Source organism: Mytilus trossulus, chromosome 4 (genome assembly GCF_036588685.1).
Source record: "Mytilus trossulus isolate FHL-02 chromosome 4, PNRI_Mtr1.1.1.hap1, whole genome shotgun sequence".
NCBI lineage: Eukaryota > Metazoa > Mollusca > Bivalvia > Mytilida > Mytilidae > Mytilus > Mytilus trossulus.
This window is the reverse complement of record NC_086376.1, coordinates 20,685,695-20,701,987: the sequence shown is the minus strand read 5'-3', so window position 1 is coordinate 20,701,987 and position 16,293 is coordinate 20,685,695. Positions and strand designations below refer to the sequence as shown.

At 30.2% G+C, this 16,293-nt stretch overlaps 1 protein-coding gene across 3 annotated transcripts in view; it reads left to right on the top strand.

Annotated features, from left to right (window-relative positions):
* The window catches only part of LOC134714862 (ATP-dependent Clp protease ATP-binding subunit ClpX-like), a 28,404-nt gene extending 12,709 nt beyond the window's left edge, over nt 1–15,695 (top strand). The window contains exons 6-13 of one of the 3 annotated variants that reach the window (XM_063576511.1): nt 5,237–5,296; nt 6,245–6,319; nt 8,795–8,941; nt 9,504–9,668; nt 10,789–11,048; nt 12,019–12,309; nt 12,997–13,089; nt 13,546–15,695. In XM_063576511.1, coding sequence (XP_063432581.1) covers nt 5,237–5,296; nt 6,245–6,319; nt 8,795–8,941; nt 9,504–9,668; nt 10,789–11,048; nt 12,019–12,309; nt 12,997–13,089; nt 13,546–13,680 — 1,226 coding nt within the window. In that variant the 3' untranslated portion in view covers nt 13,681–15,695. Of the gene's footprint in view, nt 1–5,236; nt 5,339–6,244; nt 6,320–8,794; nt 8,942–9,503; nt 9,669–10,788; nt 11,049–12,018; nt 12,310–12,996; nt 13,090–13,545 lie in introns of all 3 variants that reach the window. The other 2 variants (XM_063576510.1, XM_063576512.1) reach the window with 2 other exon arrangements.
* The last annotated feature ends 598 nt before the right edge of the window (nt 15,696–16,293 follow it).

Genomic DNA, 16,293 nt, shown 5'->3' with positions numbered 1-16,293 from the left:
ACGAATATTTTTCTGTAAAATTTGAAATGTATGCATTAAATAGTATTCCCTAACATAATATATCAAAATAATACATATAACAGCACTCCTTCTAGTCCTTAGTAGCATAGTCAATGCCTTAGTGCACTAAGGACTTCTTAGCAGTGTTTAGACGTTCTTAAAAAAACCACCCGTCATTTTTTAATAATCATAGAAGGTTAACAGCTACATGTAGTCTGTTTCCCGGCCGTTATTGAAATTCTTGACAATACCTTAATATTTGTATATTCCGAAGGCTTACTGAATGTTTTACGGAGGGGACCAACCTATTTAGCAACATACTATTGTGAATTATTTTTTCGGATACTAATCTTTTAGACATACATTTAAACGGTTTTATTGATAGGCAACCATGAACACAATGAAAAATGAATCCGTGAAAGTGTTCCATATTTATTTCATTCAAATAAAGACTTGTTATGATAATACCATGTTTTAAACTATTTTATAAAAAAACCAAGATTATATCTTAACTTGTAAATTTAATTACAAGTTTTAAAAGTTCCTCAATTTAAAATCCTTCTTAAGGAATATAATGATACATGATATATTTGCCTGATCTTATATTTGTTTACTTAAAAAAAAATTAATGTCTTCATATAATTTTTATTTTTATTCAATTTTCCACAAAACATATTTAGCTTAGTTTAAATGAAATTCAGAACAGAGATTTCAAACACTTTTGAAGAGGATATACATATACGTGTTAATTCACCTCAGTTTAATTTGTTAATTCAAGTTTGACATTTAACATTTTAATCCGCAATCCACATTTACCCGACAATCTTGTATATAGTATTTTCTCAATGGAACAACATTACGTGGGGTGCGTCTAAACACTGCTAAGGAGTCCTTAGTGCACTAAGGACTGATTACATGCCACTAAGGACTAGATGGGGTGCTGTTACATGTAATTTCTTTTCATATTATGGAAGAAATTGTTATTTTATGCATAAATTTCAAATTTTATAGAAAAAAAATCATAAATAAACGAGATATTCAACATATTTTAGACACGTGCCTGTTTGTCTTTGATGTGCCGAAAATCAATGAACCGTTTGACACGTGTCAAATTATATAACTGATTACACGGGAATCCTGCTATCTATTTTGTTTAATCGACAAGTTTGGTAAAGTGGGATAAATGAATTGCTGTTGAAATTTTATAAAAAAAAATCAGAATGAAGTAGTATTTTCTCAAGTGTATATTTCTTGTAAATAATAAATTTGTCACAAGAGCAATATATCTAATGTCAGATTTATATTTGATGTTCATATTAATAAGTGACTGAAATATATATCTTTTAAATATTTATTTCACATTTATACATATATTGTTTGTTGCTTTTTCATTAAACTCATCTTGATCTTTGGCTGTGATAAGTCCGGTAGAACCGAAAATTGAATAATCTAATACTTCGTAGCGTTTTTTGTCGTTGGAACCAATTTTATTTTTCATGTGGTCGGACACAATATCTATAATGGAACTGTGTATTGTACAAGTATCTCTATATTGTAATATTATTTCTTGAAAGGGTGCTTGAATGTGATGACAGGCGGCGACGGACATGTGTTTGAAGATTATAGACTGGTATAGAGCTGGAACACTTTAGTTTGTTTCTTGTGGTGCACTATTCAAAATTTATTTTCATATATGAAGACAATAAGCAATGTATTACTTGTCAAAACGAAACCAATAAGAGAATAAAATTGAGAATGGAAATGGGGAATGTGTCAAAGAGACAACAACCCGACCATAGAAAAAAACAACAGCAGAAGGTCTTCAATGTAGCAAGAAATTCCCGCACCCGGAGGCGTCCTTCAGCTGGCCCCTAAACAAATATATACTAGTTCAGTGATAATGAACGCCATACTAATTTCCAAATTGTACACAAGAAACTAAAATTAAAATAATACAAGACTAACAAAGGCCAGAGGCTCCTGACTTGGGACAGGCGCAAAAATGCGGCGGGGTAAAACATGTTTGTGAGATCTCAACCCTCCCCCTATACCTCTAGCCAATGTAGAAAAGTAAACGATAACAATACGCACATTAAAATTTTATGCATTTTTATACTTCATGCAACCACGCTAACTTGATATATGACCTGTTTGAGCAATATATTTCGGGCTTTCAACAGTGAGTAAAGCACACACGATACCACATGGTCATTATTTCATCAATTATTTCGTACAATATGTAAAACATTTTTATTATTTTGTATGCCCCACCTGGGAACAGTATATCTAACAATATATATGTTCCTGGCCCAACTACAATAGTAGAGGGGAATTATGTTTGCTAGTCTGTGGGTCCGTTTGTTCGTTCGTCTGTCCGTTCGTTCCGCATCAGGTTAAAGATTTTGGTCAAGGTAGTTTTTGATGAAGTTCAAGTCCAATCCACTTGAAATTTAGTAAACATGTTTCCTTTGATGTTATCTTTCTAATTTTAATGCCAAATTAGAAAAGTTTTTACCCCAATTTCACGGTCCATTGAACATAGAAAATGAAAATGCGAGTGGGGCATCCGTGTACTTGGGACACATTCTTGTGTCAACTTCTTTTACTTTTAGAAAAAAATAAATGTGGAACATATACAAACAAAAAACTACCGTGTGAAGCCTTTGTAAACAGATATCAAACTATTTGAAAACCCCGATGAAGCCACATGATTTTTTTTCTCAATTCCATCGTAATTTTTTAGTGAAACCATTTGTATATGCACGCATCTTTGTCAAAATTAAAATAAAAAAACAAAACACTTATAAATATATCTATTCCTTTTGTCTTCGTATCTCTTGCATAACAAGCTGACCACACTCTAACTTATTAGTCATTTAGTTGTAATCAAAGTCGTGCCAGTCGTGCACCGTTGTGGCAAATAACTTTGTCGGGAAAGAAGTAAAACAAAAACAAAATTATTTGCTCTTTTAATTAATTTTAATAAGAACAATACATTTAATTATAAATATTAAGCATAAATTTTCGATACAATCGTTTATTACTTAAAATAAAAAGATTATGATTGTTTAATCAGTCGTTATGTCGTATGGCACGTGTCAAACGGTTCATTGATTTTCGGCATATCAAAGAAAAACGGGCACGTGCCTAAATGATGTTGAATATCTTGTTTATTTATGATTATTTTTCTTTAAAATTTGTAATTTATGCATTAAATATCAATCTCTAACATAATATGTAAAAATAATACACATAACAACACTCCTTCTAGTCCTTAGTGGCATTGTATAGTCCTTAGTGCACTAAGGAGTCCTTAGCAGTGTTTAGACGTACCGCATTACGTGCACGTGACCATCAGAAACTAAGACAAAATATTTATAATATGGATTTATCAATTTCAACTCAAATATTTGAAAATATCTTAGAAGCATATGAATTGGCCAAATAAGCGAAGAATTATAATCTAGCATATGGTTCAACCAAGGATTTGTATAGTTTCTTTTAAATAAAATATTGTTGGTGTTTTTGACTAAACCAGCAACATTGCCGTTATTAAATAAAAATATAAAACTTTCGCCATCTGATAATGATAGGTTAAAATGTTCATTAAAATGTATAACATTTGTCTTTTTTAACATATAATGGGCATTTTATAATGACATGAAGTTCATCTTCAATAGTAGAGCTAGCGCTACAACACATGTCATCTCGTGGACTTCTTTTCTTTCATACTTTCCAGTTTCATTTTTTTAGTAGAGCTACCCCGCATCTAAATTTTGCAAAAGCACTTTTGTTTTTAATTGACAGAATTTTTTTTATCAAATAACAGTTGGCCAACAGTATATTTTTAAGTCCATTTCGCTCAGTGGAATAGAAATTACAATTTTAACTCTTCTGTCGTAGAAATGTCAATACCATGTTATTGTTTGTACGTAAAACATATATCACTTTATCAAAATGTGTAGTCCCAGCCAAGATTCACTGAATAACCTCGAAATATTTACAGATGATAAAATATTTACACAAAAAGTCATGAATCTGTATGAACGTTATGTACGATGATGTTAATTAGTGTTCACAAGAAAGTAAGTATGACCTGAGACTACTATAACACATAGTTATAGTAGTCTCAGGTATGACTGTAAGTTTTATTTAAAGTCGGAACAAATATATAATACTTTAACCGTGCGAAATATAAGCTTTGGTGAGGTCTTTAACCGACTATCATATAAAAACCGCAATGTATGAACGTTACACAATTAGAGATGAACGTTTGACAAATGCACATTATCTGATATACACAATTATACACGATTGACGAACGCACTATACACGGTTAAGAATGAATGATTGATGAACGCACGATACACGCACGATACACGGTTGAGAATGAATGATTGATGAGCGCACGATACACGCACGATACACGCACGATACACGATTAAGAATACACGATGCACGCACGCTACACGGAAAATACACGGAACGATGAATGATGAACGCACGATTGGTACACGCACGATACACGCACGATGCACGCACGCAACACGCACGATACACGATGAACGCACGGAATAATGGTCAGTTTGAATTTTAGAAGGTCTGTAGCAAATCAGATCATAAGTAACATCGATGTTATCATGATTAATATTTGACACACAATAACAAGGGTTTGATATTACAAAATGTAGTTCCTCTCTTCTACATTCTTCATGTCCTGTTGAAATCTATACTGCCAATTAATGTTGTAAAACTTTCTAGACATTCAGCTCTGAAATATTTTTTTTTAAATATTGGAAAAGTTTCTTTCCTTTTTGTCATTGAATGATATTATAAAATTTCAATGGTAACATTCTTGTTGTTCTCATTTCGATGAGTATTCATTCTAATTATTATGAAATTGTGGCAATACTTTTCCTTTTAATTTGTTGTGCTGTTCAGTTGAGGGATACAGACTCTTTGTATTCTCTTTAACAAGATGTAATTATCTCCTTTCTGTCTTGTCTATGCTAGAGTTTATTGATTTGTACATGTACTGAGTGAGTATACATGGTATATCATACTATATGTATGAAATATTTTCTATCTTTTTCTGTCTTTTCTTCTGTGGCTTCTACCATTACCACACATTATACCATTTTCTTTTTCATCATATTTTCTTATCTTTTTCAGCCTTTTCATTATCATCTTTCTATTTGTCTTTTCTCTGTATCATACTCATTTCTTCTATTTCTAGGGACAGGAAAGTTTGAAAAGATATCGAAACGAGAGAAAAAATTACTTGCACAAAAAATGAGTACGACTTCTACTTCTGTTATGGCTATCTATCATTATCTAGGTTTATTATTTACTTTCATTTGTCATTCTTAAAACTAATCTGTCACACACTTGGACACCATCAATGTAAAAAGAAAATAAGTAGTTTTATTGAGTTTATGAAGATACATGTTTTTTCCACTTTCTTTACTGGATACTTATGTTATTTTCTATACATTGTTTAAAAATTTCTTCTTTGATAGTGTAGCAATGAAGATACACATTTTTCCACTTTCTTTACTGTATACTTATGTAATTTTCTCTAAGACATTGTTTCTCAAATTTCTTTCTTTGATAGTGCAGCAATCTTAAATTTCATAGCATAGTTTTATATCTTGTTCACTTTATAAAACTTGAATCTGTATATATACTTATGAATATATGGCAGATTGTACAGAAAAATATAAATAGCATGTTCATAGATAGATATAATGGCCAAATACATGACCATTGATCATTGCCCCTGCTTTAAGTCCTACTTGAAAAGTTATTGAATGAGAAGGAAGTCATTATATTTAAATCAAGTTGATTTGAAAAGCTCACTAGAGCTTGCGTTTATGTAGTTTATTGAATATCGACTCTAAATAAGACTTTGAATCTTGAATCTTGAATCTTGAAATCAAAACTTGCAGATAAGTTTTATTGAAGCAATTGAGACTGAATTGAGAATATAATCGTTATACAACTGAAAATTTTACTCTATATTTTATCATCTTAAAAATTTTCACCACTAATTAAATAAATTGTTGTAGAAAACATTTTCAGTGTTTCACAATTTCTTTCCAGTAATATCTGATTTATTCAACTTTCTTAAATCTCTTACCATATTTTATCCTTTCTTCTTCATTATTTACATTTTTCTTCACACTTTGTGTCTTTTCTGATCTTGATACCATCTTTACGTTCTTTCTGATGTCTTCTCATACAGACTCATTGATTCTGGTACCAGGGACAACAACCACTTCCTCTAAGCTCACCAACAGACATGAGGGTTATGGTAAAAGTATGAACATTTCTCCTTATTTCTTTCTATCTTTCTCTCTTCTTTTACATCATAAAAATTGTTCTAACTTTCTCAATCATCATGCACATTGTTTTATGATATTCAGTATGTATTCTGATATTTATTTTTCTTTGCAGGCGTTTACAATGTTTCTGATACATTAGAACTTTTAAATAACATTTCAGATGGGAGTTCACTGTAGCTAATAATCATGCCATGATTTTAACACAGGAGTTTAATTTATTTGTCATTGCTGCAAATGTATTTGGTATAATTGGCAATGTCCATTCATCTGTTTTTTACAAATGCAGAATTACACATACATGAACAACTGTTTTTTTTTGGTTGCTTACATACATTTTATATTGAGCTGGTTGGTTGCATGACGTTGTATTATATAAGAAAGTAAAAAAAATCTATATTTTTTGTATGACAACTTAAAAGAAAGATTAATTTTTGGGTCTATGTTGTGTAAAGATAACTTATAGCCAGAGTTATATGTCAATCAAACACCGTATTTTGATTTTTGAGGAGCCTTGTGACTGTGTGTGTTCCTAACACAGAATAATTAAAATATGTAAAAAATCAGGTCCTGTTTACATCTTTGTAAGCAGGAATTTCAAGTAATCAAAAGCTTATGAATTACAATATTTTCAGTGTCTCTTTTGAATTAATCAAACTACAGAAAATGATTGAGCTTTCTACCCTGTATACCACATTGCCTCACATTCTCATTAAGAAAAAAATCACACACCTAATTAAATGGGCATTCAAAAAATCAGAATGTGAATATATATGTTCAAACTCTTTTAGGTCATTTTTTAGTAGCAATAAACAAAAAAACTATGTTAATTGGACATGCTTTGATACTATATATGCCCTTGAATTTTTACTAGATAACATTTTTGTTCGCTTTGGGGATTCCGTATATCGTCAGATTATCGGAATTCCAATGGGGACTAACTGTGCACCACTTATTGCGGACCTCTTTTTGTATTGTTATGAGTTACAATTTATGACAAAAATAAGCAAAGACCCATCAAAACAACATCTGATAAACAAATTTAATAATACTTTTAGATATTTGGATGATATTTTGGCTCTCAATAATGACGACTTCAGTATGTATATAAATGAAATTTATCCTGGTGAAATTACTTTAAATAAAGCTAATACTAACAATGACCCTCGGTCTTGATATCTATATCACTAACGGAAAGCTAAATACTAAAATTTATGATAAAAGGGATGATTTTTCATTTCCTATCGTTAATTATCCGTTTTTAGATGGTGACGTTCCCTTGTCACCATCTTACGGTGTTTATATATCTCAACTTGTACGATTCGCTCCTGTATGCAACAATGTTTTAGATTTTAACGAGAGAAATTTATGTATTACTGAAAAATTATTACACCAGGGTTTTCGATATCACAAACTAGTCAAAACATTTACTAAATTTTATCATCGGTATAAAGACATCATTCGTAAATATAGCTCAACATGCAGACTTCTTATACGTTCAGGTATTTCACATCCAATTTTTTATGGAAATATTCTTTATAAAGCACAAAGGTGTCAGTATTCACCTCATAAACTAACAAAACCTTTGAATAGACTTATTAAGAAGTGATATAATTACGATACTGTTGTCAAGTCATTAAAGATTGCATATTTTGGCGTTAATATTGAGTCACTGATAAGGTCTTTGCGTCGGAACTAAACACATTTATTCTAAAAACAGTTGTTGGCATGACACGGGTTATGTTCTTCTCATATATGTTATGATGGTATGATACTAAACCCCTAACAGGAAGGATTGTGCCTGATGTTCATATGATGAAATCATAATCTTTCAGTCAGTTTAATTGAAGTCTGGAGCTGGCATGTCAGTTAACTGCTAGTAGTCTGTTGTTATTTATGTATTATTGTCATTTTGTTTATTTTCTTTGGTTACATCTTCTGACATCGGACTCGGACTTCTCTTGAAATGAATTTTAAAATGCGTATTGTTATGCTTTTACTTTTCTACATTGGTTGGAGGTATAGGGGGAGGGTTGAGATCTCACAAACATGTTTAACCCCGCCGCATTTTTGCGCCTGTCCCAAGTCAGGAGCCTCTGGCCTTTGTTAGTCTTGTATTATTTTAATTTTAGTTTCTTGTGTACAATTTAGAAATTAGTATGGCGTTCATTATCACTGAACTAGAATATATTTGTTGAGGGGCCAGCTGAAGGACGCCTCCGCGTGCGAGAATTTCTCGCTACATTGAAGACCTGTTGGTGACCTTCTGCTGTTGTTTTTTTATTTGGTTGGGTTGTTGTCTCGTTGACACATTCCCCATTTCCATTCTCAATTTTATTCCATAGACACACACTGACATAAAGAAGTATTTCCACTGAGATGAATTCTTTGCTGGTAAATATTGTACAGTTACGGTAATGTTTATATCATTATTGAATAATTGTTTCTTACAGAAGCTCTTCAGACAAGTCCTCTTGGTCTTGGAACCACCCCACAGCAACAACAACCATACCCTAAGATAGATATCATAGAAACAAATAAAGAAGTAGAAACCTTCATTAGAAAGAGTAATATGTTCCTGATAGGTCCAACAGGAACAGGTAAGTAATATGGACTAATTTATTTACTTTTTTTTATTAAGTTAAATTGATATATTTTCCTTACACATTGAATATTGAATATTACAATAACAATGTTTTTTCATCCTGATTATGAGTAATTTCCTGCAATTTGATTGGCTGATATTGTCCTTATAAATTTCAGTGCAATTTTTTATTAAGTCAATTGGAATTATCTCTCTAGATCTATATAACATAGACCTACTTAAAAAAACGTTTTTTCATTGCTTGATATATATATCAAGCAATGAAAAAACGTTTTTATATCAAGCAATGAAAAAACGTTTTTTTAAGTAGGTCTATGTTATATAGTCCTTAAATATTTGCCCACTGTGTAACTAATTGCATTTATTTATATCTATGGTACACAGATCAGGATAGAGAAAAATATTCAACGAGTGACCGAACAACACTGATAATTAACTCATGCACTATGGCATTCTTGAATTAATGTGATGTTTGGTCACTTGTTGAAAATGTTTCTCTATTTGAATTCTTTGATTAGTAATTCTATAACAAGTTGTAAAATATTTTGTTATTTTAGGTAAAACACTTCAAGTAGAAACGCTAGCTAAATGTTTGAATCTTCCGTTTGCTAAATGGGACTGTACCAATCTGACATCAGCTGGGTATGTCGGTGAGGATGTAGAATCTGTGATAGAGTTGTTGTATCATAATGCTGGACAAGATGTACAAAAATGTCAAACAGGTAAGTGTTGTCTCCCTTTTGATAATTGACATTTATATGGCAAGGAGCAGAAACATCACTTTTTGCAAGGTCTAAAACATTAACAGGTCTAAAGTATCTGTAAACAACTTCATGCTTTACCTTTAGAACTTACTGTATACCACAGGGGATTGATCTGGGATCTTTAGTGCAAAGGTATACAATACGCCCTATGTTTAATTACTTCTGATATGGTTGTAACTTTGAAAAAATTGAAGAAACATCACCATATTATTACAATTCCAAAATGCAGTATGACAAAATTGAGATTGAGTTCACATGAAGCTGTTGTTTGAACTTATACATATACATTCATACATTTGTCTATAAGAAGAAAATGATATTACACTGGTTCATATATTTTTATTACATTGAATATTGATTAGACATGGCAAGCCCTGACAATATTGTAGACTTTGGCTTTGCTTATTGTTGAAGGCCATACGGTGACCTTTAGTTGTTAATTTCTGTGTCATTTTGGTCTCTTGTGGAGAGTTATCTCATTGGCAGTCGTACCAACTCTTCTTTTTTTATGTTTTGACAACTTCACAAACATGTTACAGGAATAAAGTATATTTTTCTGCTCTTGCATCTTCACAAACATGTTACAGGATTAAAATATGTTTTTCTGCTCTTTTTAAATCCTTCACATCTGATGAATTGTACAGGCTATTCAATAAAGTATACATGGGAACTGTTGAAGGCAATTTCAACATACATAGTAATGAGTGTAAAGTACAGTGAAACAATAAATGAAATTAATTTGCCACAATAGGTGGAACCAATTTCAAAACAGCCTTCCCTTGGTACCATGCATGTGAATCTCATGCAACAGCAATATTTATGTTTTGTCAATAACTACCTTTAAATGTGTTTAAATTATGCACTAGTAAAAGGCAATCTTATTAAAATAAGTTCTCATCACTTGCTCCTTGATTTTTTATATGTCGCTGTGTGCACGGCGACATATAAAAAATCGAGGAGCAAGTGATGAGAACTTATTTTAATAAGATTGAAGTAAAAAAAAAACTTATATCAGCTGACTGAAGATCAAAATAAATCAGTACTGTATATAAACTAAAGGATTAAATTTCCCTTTTAGGTATTGTGTATTTGGATGAAGTTGATAAGCTGAGGAAGACAGCAGGTTTAAATGTACGAGATGTTGGCGGAGAAGGGGTACAACAGAGTCTCCTTAAAATATTGGAGGGTAGTGTTGTTAATATTCCACAAGATAGAGGATCCAATAAAAGGTTAAAAGACAAAGAAACTGTTCAGATAGATACTACCAACATACTGTTTATATTATCTGGAGCGTTTACTGGAATAGAAGACATTGTCCGCAGACGAGTTTCGAAAGATGTAAGTTATAAATCGGTCCTCAACTATTATCAGTTTGTGTGTCTTACTGTAAATGAAAATAAAATAAAATTAAGGTGGTGCCTAACACTTTAACTAAAATTAATTTGGCTCGTTTAGCCTTCATAAAATTTTTACCCAATATTTACTTTGACCCAATATAAAAATTTCAAAAATTTTGCACCAACCATTTTATCAGAAAAATTACACAGGTTATATAGCAGTTTCACAAACACCAATTTTTATTACTGAGAAGCTTATAAATATTCCCTTTACAACACAACATTTTTGAAACATTTAGCTGACTTTACAGAGTTATCTCCCTGTAGTGTTAGGTACCACCTTAACTCAATTCCCAGCAGTAAATGATTCATAAAGGATTTAATATTATGACATAATTAGAGAAATAGTCTTAGCAGATTTTTTTTCTGTATGTTGTTATCTCCCTTTCTTTACTCTTTAAATATAAATATTCTTTACAAACAATTAAGCACTAGTTAATTTCAATAATATTATGATTCATGAAAGACAGCAAACTTTTTACAAATAGTTAATTAGACTTTAAGGATATTTGTAAAAAGTTAATAATTGTGGCAATTATTTATTTGTGTCAGGTAGAGATTCTCACTTTGATGAATGTACTTTGCAATTCTTAGAAAAACCTCACTAAATGTTATACAAGTGATATATTGTACATTTATGTATTAAAGGTTAATTGAAAATTTTAGGTCAAATGAAAATCCATGTAAATTAAGAGGTTATTTTGCAAATTGATTAAAACTGTAAAGCTTATCATCAGTTAGTTACAAGAAAGTCTCAATCAATCATAGATTTGCACACATTAAACTAAAAAGGAGATTTTCAGTTGGGAAGCAAAATTAAGATGTTTATGCCAATTTATATTCATGTAATTTATATTTGTAACTTTCAATCAATCTTTGTTCATGGTGTAATTCACAATTGTACATTTCAGACTAGTTTTGGTCTTGGTGCCGCAAAAGTTCAAAGTGAAACAGAGTTACAAGCACAGAAAAATAAAGCAATTCTGAGCAAAGCAGAAGTTGAATTTCAAGAGAGAAATAATTTACGTGAAAAACTTGAGGAAAAAGATATTATAGACTATGGATTCTTACCAGAATTTGTGGGACGTGTAGCAATCATTGCGACAGTCCAAGATCTTACTGTAGACGATTTGATAAGAATATTAACCGAACCGAAGAGTTCTATCGTAGCACAGTATAAACAGATGTTTGCATTAGATGATGTAAGTAAACCATATCAAACAAAGTGGAAACTAACCACTCACAAATAATACTTGCAATATATTTTGATTTGGATATAAATTCAAACATAAAATATTGGTTATTGTTTATTCTGCTGAAAAAAAAACCAATTAAGAAAGTGAGAGTTGACTTGTGACAGTACTTTTCTTCAATTTATGTTACATTTTAAGATATTGTCAGTTGATTGTTTGACTGTCTAATAATAAGTTTAAAGAACAGGAAATGTAATCTCTAAGGTATTTTTAGGAACAGCAAATGTAATCTCTTAGATATTTTTAGGAACAGAAAATGTAATCTCTTAGATATTTTTTTAAGGAACAGGAAATGTAATCTCTAAGATATTTTTAGGAACAGGAAATGTAATCTCTAAGATATTTTTAGGAACAGGAAATGTAATCTCTAAGATATTTTTAGGAACAGGAAATGTAATCTCTAAGATATTTTTCTTTGCAAAATATAGGCACCCATCAATTCTATAAATATAATACACAACAATTTATTAGAACCTAACTTTGCTCTAGAAATTTTGTTTTGTTTTCGAAAATTGTATAGATATAAGAAAATGTGGTTTGAGTGCCAATGAAGTCAAAAAAGTTACAATTTGTAAAAGTAAACCATTATAAGTCAAAGTATTATCATTTAATAAAAATCTGACTAAATTTTTTCAGTGTGATCTTGAAATAGAAGCTGGTGGCTTAAAGGCAATAGCAGAGAAAGCTTTTGAAAAGAAAGTAGGAGCCAGAGGACTGAGAGCTATAATGGTAAGTTCCTTCATTTGATAGAGGATAGAAAAACTAAATTTTATCAAAATAGACTTATATTATTATTGACAAGTTCGATTAAAAAAATATTAATGTTATAAAGATCATTGCTAAATTGAAAAGAAAAAAGACAAGCAAAAAATTAAAAAAAAAAAACCCAAAAAAAACCAAAACTGAGCAACATCAATCTAGCTAATAATCATAGATTAAAGTAGGTGTGCTCTGAAACGAAACCTTTTGAGCATTCAGCTGAATTGTCTCTGAATGACCTGAGATATGTTTTCAATTAACCTACTGATATCACACAACATTTTTTTTTCAATTATGATGTCAAATGTTTAAATTGTCACTTATGTTTTAAGGGAATCTTGTTTTGTTGCATAAAGTAATGGTAGACAAATTTGCATACAAGAAAAATTTGTACTGATATTGAATCATGTGTTTCTTACTTTTCAGGAGTCACTATTTTTAGATATTATGTACCACCTTCCAGATTTAAAATCTGTGATAATTACTGAAGACTTTGTGAGGGGTAAAGCTGAAGCTATCATTGTTAAGAAGCCTGAAGAAGTAGTTGAAGTGTACGGATAGCTCACAAATATAATTAGAGATCATTTATTCATTATGTGTATAACAACATTTTCAGGGAAATTTTATAATTGTAATAGGACTACATAAATTTGAAATGATTATTGTAAAGAGACATTATCTCAACAAAACATGTCATAAGGCTGTGATAAGTTATTCCTTTTTCATGTTTAATTCATTGGGAGTAATATTTTTACTGGAGAAATTGTGGAAAAAAAAGAACTAATAAGTATATAGTAAACTTGAATATTTTGAGTTGATACACCCTTAAATTTAAAATTTAGAAATTAAAAAAAAAAATTGCAACTAAAGGGAAATAATTTCAATAGATTAATATTCTCTATGCTTTAGACAAGGAAGAAAATGGTTAGATTATTGAAAAAAAGTATCTTCGAATCATAGAAATGCCATGACTTTATAATAGAAATATAATTCAAAAATTTTCAAAGAATTGTAGAAAATATTTTAATCAGTTGAATCCAATATAAGTTTTTTTATTGCCTTAATTATTTTTAATCAGTTTAATATAAGCTAGACTTCTGTTCTATATCTGTAGTTCATGTTAATTTTGTGAAAACAGTAATCATACTACACCAGGCATTCAGTTAAAACTCAGATTGAAGTTATGGTTTTGTAAATACCTTGTGTACATTTGCATAATGGAGTATAAATGCTTATTTTCATTGTATGGGATGGGGTTGTATGTGAAAGTGTATGAGGTATGTCTTGTCATTTGAAGTCTTTCATGTTTGCAGTGCTGAAAACAAGTTGATACGTGTGTGGATATACATTAATTATGTACATTTTATTGTCTGAATCATCTGACATTAATGATTTTAGTCCTTTGAATTAAATTCATTTGTCATTGTTTGTATTTTTATGTGTGTCTCATCATTTGATTGCATAAAGCTAAAAAAATAAAAAAAAATCTTAAAGAATAAAGAATATTTAAAAAAATATATAATCTTCAAAACTGTAAAAATATTCCACTAATCTTTATTAAAGTATTAAATATTGACTTCATGTGTGAATTTCTATAAAATATATTTGCACTTGTGACAAATTTTCATATACTTTGTGCATATCAACGAATGGTTTTATAAACATGTATTTAAAAGACTTGTTTGATTTGCTAGATGTTTTATTGACATGTTGTTAGTTTTGAAAAGTGATATTATATATGGTCAATAATTTATTGAATTATTAAAATTGTATCAAATATCCTTTTGCGGTATTTTATTCCTTAATTAAATGTTTACTGTTTTGACATTTCAATTTTTCTTTGTTGCTTTCCTTTATATTAATGGTGTGAAGAATTGAAAGAAATGTCTTTGTCTTCAAACAGTTATTCCCATCATGTTTTTTCATATTATGAAATAATTGAACAGAAAGTACTGGATGTTATAGTATATGAATTCTTTATTTCGAAAAATTTACAAGAATATTTACTGTAACTGTTTTAACCATCAATGCAGATTAAGAAACTAATGTTTTAATACAAATTTTATCATGATGTTTGCATAATCACATCAATAACACATAAAGTACCGAGTGAATATACAAAGTAATATTATTTTATAATAATTGTTTCTGATTGTTTTTAAAACTGTATTTTAATGACCTGGATCCATACAGCTTTTTGAAATTTTTGCCATTTGATCTAGAATTCTTAATTCGTTTCAATAATATGTGCACCCGGTAATATGTGGACTACTGATGTAAACACTCAAATCTGTTGTGTAAATTATTATCTTATTATATGAAATGGACCCTGATATTGGGTTTGGTCATTCTATAAGATAAGATCAGTGCATATTTTTTAATTCAGCTTTTTTTTTTTTTTTTAATCAAGAATGAAAAAAAATATCGTTAAAACAAATATGTTTACTATAGTTTCTCATAAACGAGGTTATAGTGGGCTTAAAACAAATATTTATCAGAGAATAAGTCAGTGTTTTATGATTTGAACATACATATTTGTTCACAAAATTGTTATCAATAAAATATACTTTGTAAAAGTGTTCTTGTTGACATTTGTTTCAATACTGGTTGCTGTTTTGCTACATTGCTGAGATTGCTTTCATCCTTGATGACAGTAAATGTGCATGAATGGAAAGGCTACTTACAGAAAAAATAATCTTAAACAGGCAATAGAAATTTGATGGGTTGTTACTTTATTTAAAAGTTTGAAGCAAAATATGAGGCAACTCTTCAATCTTGCTGCTTGTGTAAATTTGAATGCCCTGCCATAGTAATTGTGTATGCTTAAAGTAAGGATATACCATAAGGGTCAGCCAAAGCCAATGTTGACAGCATTGCTAAAAATAAAATAATAAAACACAAAACAAAATGAACCAACAAAAAATCAGGATAACACTCAAGTGAACTGGAAGGACTAACAGTTTCTGCTTTTCTACTGACAGTCGTGCTTTTATCTTGATGAATGGTATATTGTAGTAAGGCTTTGATCATAGCAGATTGAATAAAAAACTGAGCAAAATGAAAAAATAAGAAAAAAGGTTGACATGTACAATGACATTTTGACCAAATTCACAATATGTAAATAATGATATTGAACCAAACTAATTTTGCAACTTCCTGAATCAGTATTGATCT